At 40.9% G+C, this 23,026-nt stretch overlaps 1 protein-coding gene across 18 annotated transcripts in view; it reads left to right on the forward strand.

Annotated features, from left to right (window-relative positions):
• Window positions 1–18,766, forward strand: part of TENM2 (teneurin transmembrane protein 2) — a 753,358-nt gene extending 734,592 nt beyond the window's left edge. For all 18 annotated transcript variants that reach the window (XM_028717464.2, XM_028717467.2, XM_028717466.2 and 15 more), the window contains 4 exons: window positions 8,881–9,177; window positions 10,391–12,005; window positions 14,658–14,788; window positions 16,830–18,766. In XM_028717464.2, coding sequence (XP_028573297.1) covers window positions 8,881–9,177; window positions 10,391–12,005; window positions 14,658–14,788; window positions 16,830–17,591 — 2,805 coding nt within the window. In that variant the 3' untranslated portion in view covers window positions 17,592–18,766. The remainder of the gene's footprint in view (window positions 1–8,880; window positions 9,178–10,390; window positions 12,006–14,657; window positions 14,789–16,829) is intronic.
• Window positions 18,767–23,026: the final 4,260 nt, after the last annotated feature.

Consider the following 23,026-nt stretch of genomic DNA (forward strand, 5'->3'; position numbering starts at 1 on the left):
TCTCACTTTTGAAAGACCCCAAATCACCAACTTCTTACATGTTGTGTGTTTATTGTGTGACCTTCAAAAATATGAATCTGAAGAAAGTGATAGCTGCCTATAAAATAGGAATATGGCATCCATTTGGCATAGTTACCATTGACTAAGACCCAATGCAAAGATTACAGCTGCAACATGGAAAGCTGCTGTAAATGCTTTGCTGTGTTGTGGGCTCTGCTTGGAGGGCCAATCTGAAAGCTGCTTACCTTAAGGATCGTTCCAGTCACATCCAGAGGGTTCATGTGCTTCTGCCAACCATATGACCAGGACATGGCGTCTCCCACCACGTTCCAGCACTTGTGCAATTTAAAAGTTCTGCTGTAAGGCTGGGGAAGGAATTACTTGTTTGGGTGTAAACAGGTAGAGTTGAGAGTTGATCTATATGTTACCTCCTTTTATAAGGAATTAGTGAACTATTTGCCCCTTCATGGATCACTGCCTTGCCGTGGCGAAGGGGCTTGAAGAACTCAGAGAAGCTATGAACTACGCCGAGCAGGGCACACAAGATGAACAGGTCATAGTGGAGAGTTTCGACCAAACGTGATCCACCTGGAGGAGGAACCGGCAAGCCACTCCAGTATCCTTGCCAAGAAAACTCCATGGACAAAGACAACAGGCATATAAAAGTTATGACGCTGGAAGATGAGCCCCTCAGGTCGGAAGGCGTCCAACATGCTACTGGGGAAGAGCGGAGGGCAAGTACAAGTAGATCCAGAGCTGATGAAGCGGCTGGGCCAAAGCCGAAAGGACGCTCAGTTGCGGATATGCCTGGAAGCGAAAGGAAAGTCCAATGCTGTAAAGAAAAATATTGCATAGGAACCTGGAATGTAAGAACCATGAACCTGGGTAAGTTGGAGGTGGTCAAAAATGAGATGGCAAGAATAAATATTGACATCCTGGGCATCAGTGAACTAAAATGGACGGGAATGGGCGAATTCAGTTCGGATGACCATCACATCTACTACTGTGGGCAAGAAACCCGTAAAAGAAATGGAGTGGCCCTCATAGTCAACAAAAGAGTGGCGAAAGCTGTACTGGGATGCAATCTCAAAAATGATAGAATGATCTCGATACGAATCCAAGGCAGACCTTTTAACATCACAGTAATCCAAGTTTATGCACCAACTACTGGTGCTGAAGAAACTGAAATTGACCAATTCTATGAAGACTTACAACACCTTATAGAAGTGACACCAAAGAAGGATGTTCTTCTCATTATAGGGGATTGGAATGCTAAAGTAGGGAGGCAAGAGTTAAAAGGAACAACTGGCAAGTTTGGCCTTGGAGATCAAAACGAAGCAGGGCAAAGGCTAATAGAGTTCTGTCAAGAGAACAAGCTGGTCATCACAAACACGCTTTTCCAACAACACAAGAGACGACTCTACACATGGACATCACCAGATGGGCAGCATCGAAATCAGATTGATTATATTCTCTGCAGCCAAAGATGGAGAAGCTCTATACAGTCAGCAAAAACAAGACCTGGAGCTGACTGTGGCTCAGATCATAAGCTTCTTATAGCAAAATTCAAGCTTAAACTGAAGAAAGTAGGAAAAACCACTGGGCCGGTAAGATACAATCTAAGTCAAATCCCTTATGAATACACAGTGGAAGTGAGGAACAGGTTTAAGGATTTAGATTTGGTGGACAGAGTGCCTGAAGAACTATGGATGGAGGCTCGTAACATTGTACAGGAGGCAGCAACGAAAACCATCCCAATGAAAAGGAAATGCAAGAAAGCAAAGTGGCTGTCCAAGGAGGCCTTACAAATAGCGGAGGAGAGAAGGCAAGCAAAATGCGAGGGAGATAGTGAAAGATACAGGAAATTGAATGCAGATTTCCAAAGAATAGCAAGGAGAGACAAGAAGGCCTTCTTAAACGAGCAATGCAAACAAATAGAGGAAAGCAACAGAATGGGAAGAACCAGAGATCTGTTCAAGAAAATTGGAGATATGAAAGGAACATTTCGTACAAAGATTACCATAATAAAGGACAAAAGTGGTAAGGACCTAACAGAAGCAGAAGACATCAAGAAGAGGTGGCAAGAATACACAGAAGAATTATACCAGAAAGATATGGATGTCTCGTACACCCCAGGTAGTGTGGTTGCTGACCTTGAGCCAGACATCCTGGAGAGTGAAGTCAAATGGGCCTTAGAAAGCACTGCAAATAACAAGGCCAGTGGAAGTGATGGTATTCCAGCTGAACTATTTAAAATTTTAAAAGATGATGCTGTTAAGGTGCTACACTCAATATGCCAGCAAATTTGGAAAACTCAGCAGTGGCCAGAAGATTGGAGAAGATCAGTCTACATCCCAGTCCCAAAGAAGGGTAGTGCCAAAGAATGCTCCAACTACCGCACAATTGCACTCATTTCACACGCTAGCAAGGTTATGCTTAAAATTCTACAAGGAAGGCTTAAGCAGTATGTGGATCGAGAACTCCCAGAAGTGCAAGCTGGATTTAGAAGAGGCAGAGGAACCAGAGACCAAATTGCAAACATGCGCTGGATTATGGAGAAAGCTAGAGAGTTCCAGAAAGACATCTACTTCTGCTTCATTGACTATGCAAAAGCCTTTGACTGTGTCGACCACAGCAAACTATGGCAAGTTCTTAAAGAAATGGGAGTGCCTGATCACCTCATCTGTCTCCTGAGAAATCTCTATGTGGGACAAGAAGCTACAGTTAGAACTGGATATGGAACAACTGATTGGTTCAAAATTGGGAAAGGAGTACGACAAGGCTGTATTTTGTCTCCCTGCTTATTTAATTTATATGCAGAATACATCATGCGAAAGGCTGGGCTGGATGAATCCCAAGTTGGAATTAAGATTGCCGGAAGAAATATCAACAACCTCAGATATGCAGATGACACAACCTTGATGGCAGAAAGTGAGGAGGAATTAAAGAACCTTTTAATGAGGGTGAAAGAGGAGAGCGCAAAATATGGTCTGAAGCTCAACATCAAAAAAACGAAGATCATGGCCACTGGTCCCATCACCTCCTGGCAAATAGAAGGGGAAGAAATGGAGGCAGTGAGAGATTTTACTTTCTTGGGCTCCATGATCACTGCAGATGGTGACAGCAGCCACGAAATTAAAAGACGCCTCCTTCTTGGGAGAAGGGCAATGACAGGCCTAGACAGCATCTTGAGAAGTAGAGACGTCACCTTGCCAACAAAGGTCCGTATAGTTAAAGCCATGGTTTTCCCAGTAGTAATGTATGGAAGTGAGAGCTGGACCATCAAGAAGGCTGATCGCCGAAGAATTGATGCTTTTGAATTATGGTGCTGGAGAAGACTCTTGAGAGTCCCATGGACTGCAAGAAGATCAAACGCATCCATTCTTAAGGAAATCAGCCCTGAGTGCTCACTGGAAGGACAGATCGTGAAGCTGAGGCTCCAGTACTTTGGCCACCTCATGAGAAGAGAAGACTCCCTGGAGAAGACACTGATGCTGGGAAAGATGGAGGGCACAAGGAGAAGGGGGCGACAGAGGACGAGATGGTTGGATAGTGTTTTCGAGGTTACCAGCATGAGTCTGACCAAACTGCGGGAAGTAGTGGAGGACAGAGGTGCCTGGCGTGCTCTGGTCCATGGGGTCACGAAGAGTCGGACACGACTAAACGACTAAACAACAACAACAACAGTGAACTATTTGAGAACAGAATAAAGATGACATGAGTCTAGTCTCCATCAAACAATTTTTATCAGAGCAAGTAATTATTGTACATTGCAAGTATAATACCCTCATGTGGACATCCATTTACCGGTATATGCACTGTGGGAAGTCCTGGAGGAATATCAGCAAACAAGGGCTTAAAGCTTCTTCATGCTAGCATGTACTGGAAGGAAGGAAGGAAGGAAGGAAGGAAGGAAGGAAGGAAGGAAGGAAGGAAAGAAAATTCAAAGGGTACTTGCACTGGAATGAGAATGTGGTGAATATATGACTAGGGCAGAAGGCAGTTTTCCAGGGGAAAATGGCAGGTTATTTAGTCTGCAATCTCCATCTTGGAAGCAAACTAAAAGCTGGCATTATAGCTGCAACATCCACCGTAATTCTTGTACTTTTCTTAGCATAACCCCTCATCCCATTCTACCTTGCTTTGTCCACCATCTTGCCTAATGAATAGCTCTGGAGATCTCAGAAAGGTTGGCCCTGATTTGTGACATTTTATCATGAAAGAGGCAACATAAAGGTGTGTGTTGGATTAGGTATTGGATCTCACAATTTGCTGCTTAGGATTCAAACACATGGGAATAACTGGCTTACCTGAGGCCCATAACATTTGGTACCAGGTCAGCTGACTACCTTAAATTTCTTGAAGCATGCAAAAACCACAGAATAAATATTTTGGTTGGTCCTAACAAAGTGTTGCCTAACTGTGGACTGTGAAAAACAAATAAGAGACTGGTTTACATTGTTCTTGTTAATCCAGGTTGCTTCTCAGAAAACAAAAAGACTTATTTTGAAAGAGGGCTGGGGCCATGTCTTTTGTTAAACAGATTACAGTATTTATTGGGAGCCAATGGCAGGGAAATAGTTGGAGATTTCTCTGGAATATTCTAAATGGGGAAGATGTTACCCACTTCTGTTATAGGAAGGGTGCAGGTTTTTTGTGTGTGGTTTTGGAACAAAGAAACACAGAATGAGATAGAGACAGAAGCAAGAGTCAGCAAGCTGAAGGCTATCAGTTTGCTGTGAAAGCATATTGGGTTGCAGATAACTTTCTCCAGGGAACTGATGCATACAGTGGATTAGCTGCCTGGTAGGGAAGCATTATCCTGTTTGTCCCACCTGTGCTCTACTTGGAAATTAATCAAACATTACTGAAATGCCAGAAGTCTCCAGTGATCTTTCCTCCAAAAGGAGGAAAGGTAAGCACTGCACTTGAAACTTCTCACTGCATGGTGAGAAAAGGTTTTGAAGGAAATCAATAGAATCGTAGAGTTGGAAGTGATCCCAAATATCATCTAGTCCACCCCCTTGCCAAGCTTTAAAATTCAAGGCCTGCTGCCGTTCAGTCTAAAATGTTATTATCGTTTATTTGAAAACTCACATTTCTCCTTAAAGTAGAAAGTTGTTTTCAGCAGCATTCCTGTGGCAAGTTGTTGTTGTTGTTGTTTAGTCGTTTAGTCGTGTCCGGCTCTTCGTGACCCCATGGACCAGAGCACGCCAGGCACTTCTGTCTTCCACTGCCTCCCGCAGTTTGGTCAAACTCATGCTGGTAACCTCGAAAACACTATCCAACCATCTCGTCCTCTGTCGCCCCCTTCTCCTTGTGCCCTCCATCTTTCCCAACATCAGGGTCTTTTCCAGGGAGTCTTCTCTTCTCATGAGGTGGCCAAAGTATTGGAGCCTCAGCTTCACAATCTGTCCTTCCAGTGAGCACTCAGGGCTGATTTCCTTCAGAATGGATAGGTTTGATCCTCTTGCAGTCCATGGGACTCTCAAGAATCTCCTCCAGCACCATAATTCAAAAGCATCAATTCTTCAGCGATCAGCCTTCTTTATAGTCCAGCTCTCACTTCTATACATCACTACTGGGAAAACCATAGCTGGACCATATGGACTTTTTTCGGCAAGGTGATGTCTCTGCTTTATAAGATGTCTAGGTTTGTCATCGCTTTTCTCCCAAGAAGCAGGCATCTTTTAATTTCATGACTAGCAGTGATCATGGAGCCCAAGAAAGTAAAATCTCTCACTGCCTCCATTTCTTCCCCTTCTATTTGCCAGGACCAGTGGCCATGATCTTAGTTTTTTTGATGTTGAGCTTCAGACCATATTTCACGCTCCCCTCTTTCACCCTGTGGCATGTACAACATGTCAATTGGTCCCAACATTCTGAATTCTTAACGATGTCTGCTCTCTCACCAGGGTGCATGGATATGGAGTGACCTGGTTTTCAGGAATTTCTTAAGTGGATATAGATGTGCTTACTTCATCTGTGATTTCAAAATTTAAGTGTATGAAGGAATTGGTCTTTGATGTCCTTCGCTACTTGTATGAACCATTGCTTATCAGAGGGGCACACATATTTTTCCTGTCTGTTACATATCTCTCTTGTTTAGGGAGTATATGGTTAATGCGGAAACCTAGCAAATACTCAGAGGCTCAAATATCAAGATAATGTAAACTCCATAGCTGCTGGTAGTTTAAAATCTTCAAATTTCCTTGACACGGTAACCTGAGGGGAGGAGCTTTTGATTGACAGGAGAAATCTATATAGTACATAGATAGCTGGGAGAGGATAGCTGAAAGGGGAATTCTGCATGATAAAGAAGAGTTTTGTAAGTAAGTAGTTTAAGGCAGTGAGTAAATTTAGGGGGGGCAGGTCATTATGCTAGTCCACACTAGTTCCACTCATTGCCCTATTTGCATTTGCATTTACACACAGAGACCATGTTTTTGCTGCAGGAATGTCAGCAGAAGCATTTCAGATTCCACACTGACTTTCTGTTTTCTGTCTGTGTATAGAATCTTACCCACATTAGTGTGAGAAGCACTAGCTCAGGCTAATGAATGTTGATTGTGTTGGAGGCTGATTTCAGGTTCCCTAGCTTGTCATTAAGCAACACAGCAGCATCTTTCTGGCTGTGAGTCAGCTCATCAGCATGCATGTTCAGCAGGGACAGGAATGCCCATGGCCTTATACCACACTTGTGCAGATGCGATAGTCCACTCTTTTTTCAATCTGTTACTGTCTTTCCTGGGGCAGCAGTCAAATGTAATTTATAGCTTAGCCAATACTTGTGCTACAGAGCACCTTGCTGAGCAAGGCAATGAGAATCTCTCTTAGAAGCTCTCCATCTGACTGGGGCCTGTATTAAAAGCATGATAAATGTAAAGTAACAGATGTCATTGGGGAAAGCTGTTAGAATTTGAGAGGTGAAAGTGGGAAATGCTACTATTAGATGTGTCATCCTATAGTATGTCTCATATTCAATCCCAAACACATTTTCCCTGACCATCTTTTCATACTCATATACCAGATTTCAAGCATGTCAGATCTACTTTTTCTTCTAGAACCCCCAATATCTATTAGTCAGGACCAGGTGCAGAAGATATAGAATTAAAGCACAGGGTGCCTCTGAGTACATTCTGCCCCTACGAATTTGTTTTCAGTACCAGAACCCAAACTAAGCTCAGTCCACTTCTGGTTGGTTTTCTTCACTTTAGTAATCTAAATTTGGTGGGGAAAGCCTTTTGTTGTTGCTGTTGTCGTTGTTGCTGTTGTTAAACAGCTGAGGGTAGATTTACTGCAAATCATCCAGCGTCCTCCCTTCTGATCACCCCTATGCTATACTATCTAGAATCCCATATCATTTATGAACATCACAATACTGTAATTATTAGTCCGTGACCTGTATAGATACCACTCTTAAATGTAAAAATTGCTTAGGGCTCATGCTTAGGGCTCATGCTAATATTTTCAGATCTGCTTGCCTGAAAGTATGCTCCTGCTATGAGCCTGGCTATCCTATAGCCTTGCAAAAGGTTCATCCTCTGAAGTTCTGTTCTGGTTAAATTTTTGGCTGCTTTTTCTAGCCAGGTAAAGGGGGGTGGGAGAGAAATCATTGCTGGATAAGAAATATAGGTAGTCTTTTTCCTGCTCACTTACCCCTGATGCCTCTGGGCATCATTTTTTAATATTTCTGATATTACTGAATAGTGTCTTGTGAGAGTATTCAGACAGGGGTTAACTAGAGGGCCGAGTATGAGTGAGGAGAAGTAGAGTTGTGAGGATGCAGTCTACTTGGGTCTTCATTCAGGAGGTGAGGGATCTTCTAAATAGAGAAGAATCCCAAGCAAGTTAACAGGGGTGTAGTGATCCCCTGGGTCTGTTATACTACTAGAACAGGGGTCTGCAACCTGCGGCTCCGGAGCCGCATGTGGCTCTTTTACACCTTTGCCGTGGCTCCGGGGCGGATACTAGCGAGGGGAGGATGCGCATTGTGCGCCCCGACACTCCCCACTGTGGCGGGTGCTGTACTGGCTGTGACGTCGCATGGGGGCGGTGCGTGCGTTAGTCATGCACCGTCCCGACGTCACCTTCCCGGTTTTGCGGCTCCCAGTTTTTTTTCCTTCGGAAATGGGTCCAAGTGGCTCTTTTTGTCTTAAAGGTTGCAGACCCCTGTACTAGAAGTACCTCAGAAGTGTGACTGTTGGGTTGGGACATTGACAGAAAGTACACATTGTTTAAAAACCAAAGTATTAAGCTGTAACACTGCAACAACTTAGTTAAGGAACTGAAGTGAAATGAGCTAATTTATCATCTAGTCTAGAAACCTGTAACATCTAACTAGAGAGTAATAATTCAAAAGAAGCAACTGGAGTTTAAAAACACTATATGTTAACTACCTTGTTTAGAAGCCTTAACATCCACTAGATTTAGTATAATTATTAATAAGTTAACTGTTTCCTGAAAGAACTTTATTTCCTGACACCTTTTGTTCTACCAACTTAGTTCTGTGTAATAAATCTTTCTTATTTGTTCAACTTCTGCCTGAGTCTCCAATATCAAAGTTTTACGTCACACAAAAACCGTAAGATAACCTGTTTGGTTATAGGGTCAACGGAGGGGGTGTCCAATATTCCAGACCACTGTATTGAACTGTTGCAAGTAAAGTAACTAGTTTGAGAAGAAGATCAACATCCAATCACAAAAAGATGCAATTATTTTATTGTCATGTAAAACATTTAGAGCTAAAAGTTCTAAGTAAATCTGTTTGGAAATTTACTAGTGAACTTACTGAATGCTCCTCCTACATGGTTCTTACACTGAATTTCTAAACGACAAATTATTTACTGAAGTAAACAAAATTATCTTTTGTTTAAACAGGTCCATGGAAGGAACTTGCTTTCCATTGATTATGACAGAAACATTCGTACAGAGAAAATATATGATGATCACAGAAAGTTTACACTGCGTATTATTTATGATCAATTGGGACGCCCTTTTCTCTGGCTACCCAGCAGTGGGCTTGCTGCTGTGAATGTATCCTATTTCTCCAATGGGCGGCTGGCTGGACTTCAGCGTGGTGCCATGAGTGAAAGGACAGATATTGATAAACAAGGCAGGATTATTTCCCGCATGTTTGCTGATGGAAAAGTATGGAGTTACACATACCTGGAAAAAGTAGGTAACTTTTGCCATGAGCAACAGCATTACAGACATGGAATACCATCTATTGTGGGAAATATCTAAACATAGACATGCACCTAATATATTGCAAACATTGATGTACAAATAGTTAAAAGTGTGTGCCAAAGAGTTTCTAACAGCAGAGTCATAAGCATTTACTCAGAAGTATTCCTCCTTATGTCCATTGGGGCTTACTCCTTGGTAAGTGTGTTTAGGATTGTAACATATATTAATTAGTAGAAATGCTTTGATAACCTTTTGGCATTTTGGCGCTGCCATAAAGCAGGAAAGACTACTTCATATACATGCACCTTTGTTATGAAAGGTCTTCTAAATGTCAGTTTCTGGTAAGAAAACAGTAAGCTTAATATCACTGACTAAACCAGGTGGAATAGCCACACATAGTTTATCTCTTAACCTCCTCTAGGAAGATTAGTTGTTTATGCCATGCTTACCTTTCTAGGTGAGCTTTTTAAAATTATGCATTAATTTTAAAAAAACCTAAAACTATTGGGTGGCATTCAAGTAAGTTTTCGACAGAACATACGCCTTGAAATTAATGGACATAACTAAATTTAGTCCATGGATTTCAGTGGGTCTAGAGACTGAATAAAACCACCACCATTTGTTAATTAATTGGGGAAGAATTCAACATCATGCTAAGGCAATTGTTCCATCAGGGCAAGCATTTCAGCTTGCCAGACAGAACAATCTGCCCTCCTTCCTCTGTGTGCTGTTTCAGGATTTACCTGGCACACACCCACCTGAGCCAATTTTGGTTTGGAGGGGGGGGGCAAAGCCCCATTGTGGAAACCCTTGTGTAGGACTTCCACAAATGGGACTCATTAGTTGAATCCCACCCTTGTTATATCTTCAGTAACAATGTCAAGATCCAGAAAGGAGGAAACTTTTTTAAAAAATTGCATTTCCCCCTTTAAATATAGTGCATGAAATGAATAGAATTTGACAAAATGCAGCTTAGGTTATCAGTTTTAGTTTAGATCTGACAATTGCATTTTTTACTAGCTATTTGGCATATGTATTAAAAATATATTAATGGCAGTGGGTGGAACTGTCACATACATAGAAGTAGTTTTCAGTGTTTCTTTAAACTTATTAATGTTTTCAGGATTTGAATTCTAAAACCTTATTTGGTACGCTCTTTACCGTACAACATATAAGTAATATTCTTTATGTTTTTTTATAGTCTATGGTACTACTACTTCAGAGTCAGCGGCAGTACATCTTTGAATATGATTCTTCAGACCGACTGCATGCTGTCACTATGCCAAGCATTGCTCGTCACAGTATGTCCACTCACACATCTATCGGCTATATTCGCAATATTTATAACCCTCCAGAGAGTAATGCCTCCGTAATTTTTGATTACAGCGATGATGGAAGGATTTTGAAAACATCTTTTTTAGGAACTGGTCGGCAGGTTTTCTACAAATATGGGAAATTATCCAAGTTGTCGGAAATAGTTTATGACAGTACAGCAGTGACTTTTGGATATGACGAAACAACTGGAGTTCTCAAGATGGTAAACCTACAGAGTGGAGGCTTTTCTTGTACAATCCGCTATCGTAAAATTGGCCCTCTCGTTGACAAACAGATTTACAGATTCTCTGAGGAAGGTATGGTCAATGCGAGGTTTGATTATACCTATCATGATAATAGTTTTCGAATTGCTAGCATCAAGCCTATAATAAGTGAGATACCTCTTCCAGTTGACCTTTATCGTTACGATGAAATCTCAGGCAAAGTAGAACACTTCGGCAAATTTGGGGTAATCTATTATGATATAAATCAAATAATCACTACAGCTGTAATGACACTGAGCAAACACTTTGATACACATGGACGCATTAAAGAAGTTCAGTATGAAATGTTCCGATCGCTGATGTATTGGATGACAGTGCAATACGACAGCATGGGGAGGGTAACTAAGAGAGAACTGAAGCTTGGGCCTTATGCCAACACAACTAAATACACCTATGATTATGATGGAGATGGGCAACTCCAAAGTGTGGCAGTCAATGATAGACCAAACTGGCGTTATAGTTATGATCTAAATGGCAACTTGCATCTATTGAATCCCGGAAACAGTGTACGATTGATGCCACTGCGCTATGATCTAAGAGATAGGATTACACGCCTAGGGGATATGCAGTATAAAATTGATGATGATGGCTTTCTGTGTCAAAGAGGCTCTGACATATTTGAGTACAATTCCAAAGGGCTCTTAACAAGAGCTTACAATAAGGCTAATGGATGGAGTATTCAGTACCGTTATGATGGAGTGGGAAGACGGGCTTCTTACAAGACTAACTTGGGACACCACCTTCAGTACTTTTATGCTGATCTTCACAACCCAACCAGAATAACACATGTGTATAATCATTCAAATTCAGAAATTACCTCTCTCTACTATGATCTGCAAGGTCATCTGTTTGCAATGGAAAGCAGCAGTGGAGAAGAATACTATGTTGCCTCAGATAACACAGGTACACCTCTGGCAGTGTTCAGTATCAATGGCCTCATGATCAAGCAACTACAGTACACGGCATATGGGGAAATCTACTATGATTCTAATCCTGACTTCCAGATAGTAATTGGATTTCATGGAGGATTGTATGATCCCTTAACAAAACTGGTCCATTTTACTCAGAGGGATTATGATGTTTTGGCTGGACGCTGGACCTCTCCCGACTATACAATGTGGAAAAATATTGGTAAGGAACCTGCCCCATTCAACTTGTACATGTTCAAGAGCAACAACCCTCTCAGCAATGAACTGGATTTAAAGAACTATGTGACAGGTGAGAAATAATTTGTGGTTTAGGAATCTGTGGAAGTTAGATTTGTGGAACGTGTATAGGATAGATTTTGTATTTGGGCAAATAATTTAGTATCAAATAAGACTTCAGAATCCTTCTGCTTGGAAAAAATTGGAAGTTTATTTTCAGTTTAAAACTTTGTGACTCAGCAGTACAGAGAAAGGGTCTCATGGCTTCAACTCCATGTTTTTCAAATTGGGATGCAGTCCTTTATCCAGTTCTGTGGCCTTAAGGTACTCTGAAATTAGCTGATATCACCCCACATGATAACAAATCAGCATATCTTTTGTTAAGTACTATGACCTTGATCCCCAAAGTTTCTAAGCTGACTGGGAGAACAAACAAAACCACTGAAGTTCATGCATATGAAGAAAGCTTGCCAATTTAAAATGCTGAATGCCGTAGAAAGAGCTTCATGTTCATCTCTTTGTAAGACACTGTGCTAATGACAGTTTGCAAGCAGACCTCACCTTGATTTACAGATGCAATGCCACTGCTTGCTTCATTGTACAGATGGGAACACTGCAGTCATGCAGCCATTTTTAGCCATTGCCTTGAGAAAAGTTGCATGCAAAGGTCCATTAAATAAACTAGTGCTAGAACTGAGAAGTAAAGCCACATTCCTAACAACAAATATAGTATCTGGCTCATAATGTCCTGGAAGTGAAAATGATGCCATCATCCTAAAAAGATTGAGGATCAAGCCCAGTAGGAGTTACAGTTTAAAGCCCAACTGGGTGGGGGGCAGGCATAAACCTTACAATTTAAAATAATTCTTCCTCCTGTAAGTGCTGAGAACTATTAAGAAACATTTGGAGATAGTAAATATAAACTGCATGCCTTGAGCTTGGGTGGAAGTTGTAACTTCTACTCCACTGGTACTAATTTGCCTCTTAGTAGAATCACACAGTGCTGAACTAGATGCTAACTATTTCTTAAAAGAAAGGCAATTAAGAGCTATTCAAGAGAAAATCTTTCAGAATAGAACATGGAGTGTGCAATAATTAAAGTCACAGCCTTTTTTATGACTAAGAACCCCCTCCCCATAAATGCAGCTACTATAATTTCAGGGGAGGTTAAAACTTCAAGGAACAGTAAATAATATTTCAAGAAAGTGGAAGTATATATGATTAAGTTATTTAGGATTTCATTGGACATGTATTGTTTCTTAAAAGTCACCTTGGCGTTTGGGGTAACTCTACATTGTGATATACTCTTATAAAGGCTGCAGAAAGGCGGGAAGGGAGAGGACTGATTAGTGGTCTGAAAGTGTTATGTTAAATCCCAGCTCTAAGTGGAGCAACAGTGGAAAAGGGGGCATGTTGAGTGTAAAAATGGTTGGAAGGGGAAGAGTTAAGGACTGTTACTATCCACTGTTCTATGTTTAAAGTTAGATGCTCCTGAGGCTGCTTTTTATTTTATTTTTAAGAAACCATGGGCCTATTGCCATGTAACATCTGTTAGGGTTTCTATGAACTTGGCTCATTTTCAGACTAGTTGAACTATCAATATTTGCTTGAAGCTGCAACAATAATTATTCACACATACAGAGAATAAATGTCATATTGTACATTTATTAAACCCCTGGTGAAGTAGCTGCTCAACACTGCTTTCTAAGTTGACAGTCCCTTCAGCTTTCCATAAACAACTGTTCTTAGTAGAACTTAGTAGAACTTAAACTAACTGTTGTTAGTAGTCAAAGATAAGTGCAGACATACTTTAGCTGAGGCCATAATTTCTTCTAGGATTAAATGATTTGCTGAAAACATGGACTTTGAGAAACAGGCAGTGGATGGCATCCAACAATGCCCTGGTAGACTTCCACTCATATACCAGGACTCCTCTGTACTTTGCAGCCCTCATGCCCCCAACATCTGGTCCAGAGGCTTCCCCAACCCTCTTTTGGGGGGATAACATGGAGGGGCTGCAGGTGTGGAGGGGAATCTGTTTATATGATGGTGGATAGACACTGTTGTATTTTGACATTATCCTCCCATCATAGTGAAACTAGCTGAGGTAAAATATTTGTCACGGTACTTGAGAACATTTTGTGGAATAATCATTTCAATGTGTAACCACAAAATTAGATATTATAAAGTATTTGGTATGCTCAGAAGTTCTTTTAAAATTTATTGGTAGTGGTAGTAGTAATAGAAGTGAGAGCATTCATGTGCTACCTTTTCTCATAGGGAGCTCAAGGCGGTATACTGTATATAGTTCCCCACCTCACCCCATTTTATCTTCACAAAACCCTGTAATGTATGTTAGGCTGAGAAATAGTGACTGGCACAAGATGACTTAACTTTATAGCTAAGTGGACCTTGGTCTCCCAGGTCTTAGTCCAGCACTCTAATCATTACAGCACACTGGCTCTTAGGATTCCTGTGGGTTAAATATAATTTAGAAGAGGGCTTCCCTTTCAGTAATCTGTTTTTAGTGCAAATGTCACAACACTGTCCTTTACACTTGCTGGGGAATTTTCGTTATCCAAATGTCAAAGTAAAAAAGAAAGAAAGAAGTAGGGTAGAAATCTTGAAACTCTTGTCCTGCCTTATAATTAGGAGTTCAGATTCACTGCTACAGATGTTTACTGCACACCTTCAAGTCTCACACATATTTACTTTTAATTCTCAGATGTGAAAAGCTGGTTAGTGATGTTTGGCTTTCAGCTCAGCAACATTATACCTGGCTTCCCAAGAGCAAAAATGTACTTTGTTCCACCTCCTTATGAGCTGTCAGTGTCTCAGGCATGTGAAAAGGGACAGGTAAGTAAAAGCTCTTTCTCGCCACATGGTAAATTTACCTTGGTTCATGTTGCATTTAGCATTATTTTGCAAATTAACAATAGCAAGCATACTTGAGAAAGTAAAGTAAAACTGATGAAACTGAAGAAAACTGAATCAGCTGGATTTCACACTCTGCACATTTGTTTGCTGTCAACACAGATTATTACCATCAATGCAGCATGCAGAGCTTTCTGGATTTACCTTTGAAATGCTGCTTGATTAACATGGATAGAAAACTCCCACAATAATTTATCATATGTTCATTTTGTAATATCATACACCCTTTCTGCTCAACTTTTAAAGGTAAAGGTAAAGGTACCCCTGCCCGTACGGGCCAGTCTTGCCAGACTCTAGGGTTGTGCGCCCATCTCACTCAAGAGGCCGGGGGCCAGCGCTGTCTGGAGACACATGTGGTTAAGTGTCATGCATAAAGTCAAGATGCATGCTTGAGTCAACATAATGCCAAAATCCTTAGTATTTTATTTGGTAGAGTTTTGGATTTGTGGACAACTTGCAAATTTTGCTTCTCAGTTTACTTAAACATAATGTAAGAGGCATCATCTCTCAAAAATTACCTCAAATTATTTGCTAAAATTTAGCTGCAAACATTAGTTGAACTATTTATTGATACAAATCCAAAAATAATCTCAGATGCACTTTTGCTCCGATCTGGTGGAACGCTCTGTCACAAGAGGCTAGGGCCCTGCGGGACTTGACATCTTTCTGCAGGGCCTGCAAGACAGAGCTGTTCCACCAGGCCTTTGGCCAGGGCACAGCCTGACTCCCTCCTTTGGCAATCTTCACAGAACTCTAGCCCAATGGTTGCCATTAATTTGATTTGAATTAATTTTATAATGAAATGATTTTAGAATGTTGTATTATTTTATTGTTGTTAGCTCCCTGAGCCCGGCTTCGGCTGGGGAGGGCGGGATATAAATAAAAAATTATTATTATTATTATTATGGATTAAAATAGTAAAATTATGTTTTGGATTTTAAAAGTCTGAATAATTTTGGGCTAATTCATTCTCATTAATATAGTAAAAAACATTTTTTTGCCTTTGTTAATGTCAGAATTGGATGTGGTATCTCTCCTCTGCAAAATACTTCAGATACCACATTGTAAAATATGTTCATAAATGTATAAGATTTTGCATGGTTACTACTAGCTTGAATCTCATTTGATAACTTTTAAAAATGGGTTTGACAAATTTATAAAGGATAAGACTAGTAATGGCTTCCAGCCATGGTGGCCATGTGCTACCACCAGGTAAGTCTCTGCAGGGTTGATGTCAACACCTGGCAACCTTAGACAGCTGCCAGGGCCCACTGCCTACTCTGGGCTCCCTTTAACTTTTTTTTCTGGCCTGGCAGTGGGCATCTGTAGCTAGCTAGACCTAGTAATACTTTTAATTTCCCTCAATTCCCTTATAGATCTTGGTGAGCAGGATCTCAATCTTAGGGCTTAGGCATGTTTGCATAGGTACAGTGAGACCTTAAAATAGTGTGGCTCCAAACTGCTTGGGGCTTTAAACACCAGCACTTTAAATTGAGCCCAGAACTGAACAGGAAGTAAATGCAGTTAATATAGTAGTGATGTTATATGTTCTTAATGCCTGGCTCCCTACAAGTGTTAGAGCAGTTGCTTTCTGTGCCAGGTAAAGTTTCAAAATAATATTTAAAGTCTGCCCCATGCAGAACACATTACAATTGTATTGCACAGGATCACTGTGCACTTGCATAAATCCTGAGGTTTAGGTATAACTTGATTAGTATCATAGTAAAATGATCTGCAACAGAAATTATTCATGTGAATTGGGCTCTCAATGAGTATTATAGCACAGGTGGCTTCCTAAATGCTATTGGACCTCAACTCCCATCAGTTCTGAACAGCATGGGCAATGGGTGATGTAGTCCAGCTGCATCTGGAATCCACAGAGTCACTATCCCTGAATTAAATAATTCCTTACTGTTTGTGCTTCAACAATAATGTAACCTTTTTCTGTCCTTTCTCCCCCTAGTTAATTACTGGAGTCCAGCAGACGACAGAGAGACACAACCAAGCTTTCATGGCCCTTGAGGGACAAGTCATATCTAAAAGATTACATGCCAATATAAGAGAGAAAGCAGGTCACTGGTTTGCAACCACCACTCCTATTATTGGCAAGGGGATCATGTTTGCTGTGAAGGAAGGCAGAGTAACCACAGGGGTTTCAAGTGTCACAACGGAAGACAGCCGAAAGATCGCCTCAGTGCTTAACAATGCTTACTACTTGGAAAAGATGCACTATAGCATTGAGGGGAAGGACACCCATTATTTTGTCAAGATTGGCTCATCTGACGGCGACCTTGTTACCCTGGCAATGACCAGTGGGCGTAAGGTGCTGGACAGTGGAGTAAACGTTACGGTGTCCCAGCCAACCCTCCTAATCAATGGAAGGACTCGAAGGTTTACAAATATTGAATTCCAGTACTCCACCTTGCTCCTTAACATACGCTATGGCCTGACCCCTGACACACTGGATGAAGAGAAGGCAAGAGTGCTGGACCAAGCTCGGCAGCGAGCCTTGGGGTCAGCCTGGGCCAAAGAACAGCAGAAGGCACGGGATGGCAAAGAGGGTAGCCGCCTGTGGACTGAAGGAGAGAAGCAGCAGCTTTTGAGCACAGGGAGGGTTCAAGGTTATGAAGGATACTATGTGCTCCCAGTGGAGCAGTACCCAGAGCTGGCAGACAGTAGCAGCAACATCCAGTTCTTAAGACAGAATGAAATGGGAAAGAGGTAACAAATTAACCTGCTGTCATCCTTGTCTGGATGAACCAGTAGTTACAACTGTTATCTCCTCTCCTAAGGAGATGAAGACCAACGGGGGCACTTGGCTGAGCTACTTTGGGATAGTAAGTGGCAAGAAGGCTCACATTTTTTGAGTTCAATGCTGCTATCCAAGTGATTAAAAACCACATCCTGAAGTGGACTAAAGCCAGACTGAAAACTTTAAACCGTGCAGATTCAAAAGTACCCCATAAATATTACCCACTTGTTCTGGGTCTAAAGAAAACATAAATCAAAACAGAAAAAAAAATATTTAAAGAGAAGGCCTCATCTTATATTACCTCACTCCATTCACACGTGAGCAAACTTTCAAGATATTCAAGAGGGCCACCCACCTCCACTAGACCAGCTGATGGGGAAAGATTCTTCAGGCTGCTTGTTTGATAAACATTCAAGAGGTTTTTTCATTTAAAAGCAAAATACAGGTGCATTTAATACATGACTTCTGGGGTGATTTGTGTGTAGCAACTGGAAGAAATGAGAACAGGAGCAACAGAGCACTGGAAATAGCAAAAGAAGTATATTAAGGAATATAAACCTGCACTTGCACTCCAACCCTGCTTTTGTCTGGCCTAAAGTTAATTTATTCAAAGAGGGCAGAGTGTAAAGTTCAATTCAAAATGGTGGCTATAAATCACTACTGATAAATTTCATACTCTGTATGTCTTTGAAGATTCCATTGTGGACAGTATAACACAGTTACAGGGTGTAGTCTGTTTAGATTCAGTAGTTTGTTGGTATCAGTTCTAGTAGAGCTGTGGGCATTGTGTTAACACTATTGCAAATGGGCACCAATTCAGATCACCCTGTACATACATCAGCCAGAAGGCACAATCACTGTTTCAGATTTTAAAAAAAGAAAAAATTATTAGTGTGTTTGTTTGGTCGAGAAACTGAGACAATCACATTATGGTCACCGAGGGCGGGGGGGAGAAATTAAAAAATATATAAAAACAAGTCTAATAAGAACTTTGGTACAGAACTTTTTTGTAATATACATGTATGAATTGTTCATTGAGTTTTTATATTAATTTTAATTTGCTGCTAAGCAAAGAATAGAGACAGGCAAAGATAATTTATGGCAAAGTGTTTAAATTGTTTATACATAAATAAAGTCTCTAAAACCCCTGTGAATGTAATGTCTTCTGTTTTAGAGATGTCCTGAGAAAAATGAATAGAATAATAGTCAGCAGTGGGGAAATATTGCATTATGTTTCTTTCAGATGTAACGCTTTAAGACTTGTATATGAGGAGGTAAAGGTAGCTTGACAGCTATACATATATTAACGGCCGTCCTTTCCAGATAAGGCCTTTTGGAGAATTGCCCTTTCCACTGTTCTAATGTACATGGTTGCCTACTTCATTGACTTTGTATGATAAGACTCAGTAGAAAGAAACTCCTGTTACAGACAAGGTTGATGATTTAATTGACCCACCATAGTAGTGTCTTGCTTGACAAATCTTGCATATTACATTTTTGATAATGTGACAAATATGCATTAGCAAATGTGTGATTTATATATATTTGTGTTCTGGGACTGCCTGGAGCTCCCCAAAGACTGTGCACTTCATGATTCACAGGTTTGCCACGCTATATTGCACAAAGCAGTCCATGGTAATATGCAGCATGTACAAACTTAGCAATGTCTTCCTCTTTCTTAGATGTTCCTTTTCCTCCCCCACCCTACACATTCAGTTGGGTTTTAAAATCCAGGAACTGTTCAACTGGCCTTCTACACTGTGGCTGTAACATAAGAAAATATGGTTGCCTGGTTAGAACAATAAACCCAGAAAAGTAGTCTGCAATATACTAGTGTATGAGGAATTGTATTTTACACTACAATATAAACTATCATAGCTTTCCAAACAAATCTTGGGATTGGTGAATGACTCGTGAAATGTCTAGTTCCCCTCATAGTACCCAGGGCTACCGTGGGAGATTGGTATTAAATTACCTTAAGCAAATGTTTAGAAATGCCCGTGATTTTTTACTTGGAGTGTCATGTATTAAAATAAAATATGAGAACCAGCCCTCTCATAAGGCAGAGTGAGGCAGTAGCCTCAAGTGGCAAATGCTGGGAAGCAGTAGCCAGATGTTCAAGGACAGAAAAGTAAGTGCTGTGCAGCTTGCCCTTAGGCTGCTCTCCATAGGTGTCATAGAGCAGGGGTATCCAACAGGTCAAAAAAAGCTCAACAACTTTGACCTGAACCTCTCCCCAAAAGGGGTAGATCACTGCCAGGTTTTTTTTTAGATCACAGTAGATCGCAGTCTCTTGGAAGTTCTGTTTATCAGTAGGTTATGCCCATGTGGGATTTCAAAACAGACACACCCAAATAGTAATTATCCCTTGCATTTCCTGGAGTTCAATCAAACCAGCCTCATAGTTGCTTCAAACACAGTGTTTTCCCCAGAATATTAGGGCATCTGTCACAGGATCTAGGCGCATTGCTCATGGTTGACCCAGTGCTTGTAGTTCATTTCTGAAAGCAGCAGCACAAACAGTGGGAGAAGACCGAGTAAAGCTGGCTCAAACAATTAGTGGCATCCACTTAGCAGCAGATAAAACAAGAGCTGCTAACACTTTCTACCTCACACAGAATATGGGCAGCCAATCTCTTTGTCAAGCAGAGGGGAGCAAGTGTTGCAATCCTGTGAAGAAAATACAATGAGGAAAAGTATAGCCACCCTCCACCTTCCCAGACTGCTTGTGTGCTGCACTGAACAGGATTCTCCTACAAGGTTGTGTTGAACTTTACCTCAGCTTCAGCTGACACAACCTGTAGCTTGCACAGGTGAGCTAAATGGTTGACAGCTGCTTGGAATGTTGGCCTTAAGCCTATTTTCCTTCCAGCACAGGTGCAAAGAGATCCCACCCAGGCAGCAATCACACCACAGTTTTCTGTGGCAAGTTGTTGAGGACACTTTGCGGTATTAGAGGAAAAGAAAGGCACCATTGTTCTGCTTATTGTTTTCCTGCCTTAAATTGATATGTACTCAGGAAAGGTATGTGTTGTTTCCTTCTGTCTCATATTTGCCTTTTTACAGTCTGTTCATCATGCAGTTTGAATTATTTGGAGTGGATGTAGCAAGAGACAATCGAAGAACCTATGTGAAGCAGAAAGCAGGAGGTATATTGGCCCTAACAGGAAGTTGAAATAAGAACTATTGTTTTAGTAATTCTTGTACACCTACAGAGCCTGTCACTCAACAATCTGTTTAACTCCTTTGTGTAGATATTTTGCCAGCAGGGCCTAAGAGGCCTACCATTAAGTAATGTTCAGACAGCAGTGTCACTGAATGTAAGTAGTCCAGTAGTTTAAAAGGATTTTTCTGCATTCCTTGTTCTGTTTCCTTGATGTCAGCTATCTAGTGCTGTACGATTCTTCAAGAAGCAAGTACGGTAACTACCTTTCCAAACACCTTTCACTTGGCAAGAACAAAAAGCCTATCGAGCATAGCATCACACAGGGTGAATTTAGTTTTCACTGAGATATAACATTTTTCTTTAAAGATTTTCTACCTTACCTTTTAACCATGTGGTCCCCAAGGTATCTCACAACTTATTGTTTAAAATAGTATGTAATCTGACATGCATATTTTAGAAATGAGACCAAGCACAGAAGAATGTAGGCAAAAATAAAGTTCACAAACAGCAAAAAGAAATCCATTCAAATTGGATGCTATTAAACACCTTTTTATAAGGAACCTTGAGCTAAAGTTCTAGCAAAGTGGGTGCCTAGTGGATGAATACGGATAAGTCCAAGTCAATAATCAGCGTGCATAAGGGCAATATTGAATTATTTGTTGGATGCAGCACTTCAGAAAAGAAGTAATCAACTTTCCTTCAATAGCTAATAGAATGGGCTTCATGCATGCATGCTACTGAAATTGAAGGAATACATGTATATAAGCTACCGAGTGTGCATGAGGGCAATAATGGCAATGAAACATAAGCATTGCATGTAACTGGTTAACAGATTTCTATAACCAAAACAGTCATGTGAATTAGGTTGTTACTACAAATCCCAGCCCAAAATCCATTTAAGATACCAGATGACTTTTTGTTGAGCTTCTAGCTCCCAAAACTCAACCATCAACTCTGGCCTTTGTCTTCCTGACTACCAGAGTTGAGAGAGGGAGACCACTCCAATTTCCTATCCGGCACAAAGCCACTTCCTTTGTTACCTTAACGACCCATACTTACTGTAGGTTATTGCCTCCCTAGGAAGATAGCCTGGCTAGTCCCGGTATTTAAATCTTTGCTTAGATTTTAACACTTACTGGATCCAGGAATTAGAAGGGTCTTGGCATGCAGCTGACACACTGGAAATGTGTTTTATCTTCTGCTTCATGCTTAAGATTCAACTGTTAGCACCCTTTCTACCTCTCTAGTCACACTCTACTACAGGTTTCCTCAAACTCAGCCCTCCAGGTGTTTTGAGACTACAATTCCCATTATCCCTGACCACTGATCCTGCTAGCTAGGGATCATGGGACTTGTAGGCCAAAAATATCTAGAGGGCCAAGTCTGAGGAAGTCTGCTCTACTATACACAACCTGAGCCTGCTGTAGAGGGGTTCAAAGCATTACACTCAAAGCCCGTTCTGTCTTTCTCATGGCTGCAGCTTTGGATCTAAAACTGCCAGCCCTTCTGGTGTGGTAACCCCTGCTTTTTCCATCTTGTAAAATGCATCATTGCCTACTCCAGTTCTGCCCCTCCCTCCTGCAACTCTGCCTTTTGTCTCCTGCTAACTATCTCTAGCCCAGGATGGGACTCCACCCCTCTACATCTGGCAGAGAGTCTTTGCTTTGTTGATGGCTTCCGTGATGAGTCACCAACCTGTTTGCTTAACAACTCGGCCATTCAGGGTGGCCTGGACACAGGAGTACAGATTTCGCCTGTATTTTACCATGCTAAACCCAGTGTTTGGTATCCAGAAATTTGAAAGGGAATCCAGGCACCCCACAAATCCTTAACAATATGTTTACTGTAGTGATTTGTTTTATAGTAATATTGTCTGTAAAAACATATCAAAGATGCTTGGAAACAGAAAAGAAGTTACCAAAATACAAGCGCATTGATTCTGGGTAAATACAAGAAGCCCAGGTAATTCCAGGTAAAATATCAATTCACTTGGTGGATGAATGTTCCTTACAATAAAATTCTTAATTTATTGTTGGCTAATTCTAACTTATTAGTTGCCCTTTAAGATCTATTATGCACTATCCTTAATTCTAAACTGGGATATGGATGGATTACTAATTATAGAAGACCCCAACATGTTATTGTCATTAATAGGGTTGTTTAAACTGGAATAGACATAAAATCCCAAGTTAGGGACCATTCTGCCAAAATGCCATGACAAAATAACTATATATAAGTAAAG

Source organism: Podarcis muralis, chromosome 2 (assembly GCF_964188315.1).
Source record: "Podarcis muralis chromosome 2, rPodMur119.hap1.1, whole genome shotgun sequence".
NCBI classification, from domain to species: Eukaryota; Metazoa; Chordata; class Lepidosauria; order Squamata; family Lacertidae; genus Podarcis; species Podarcis muralis.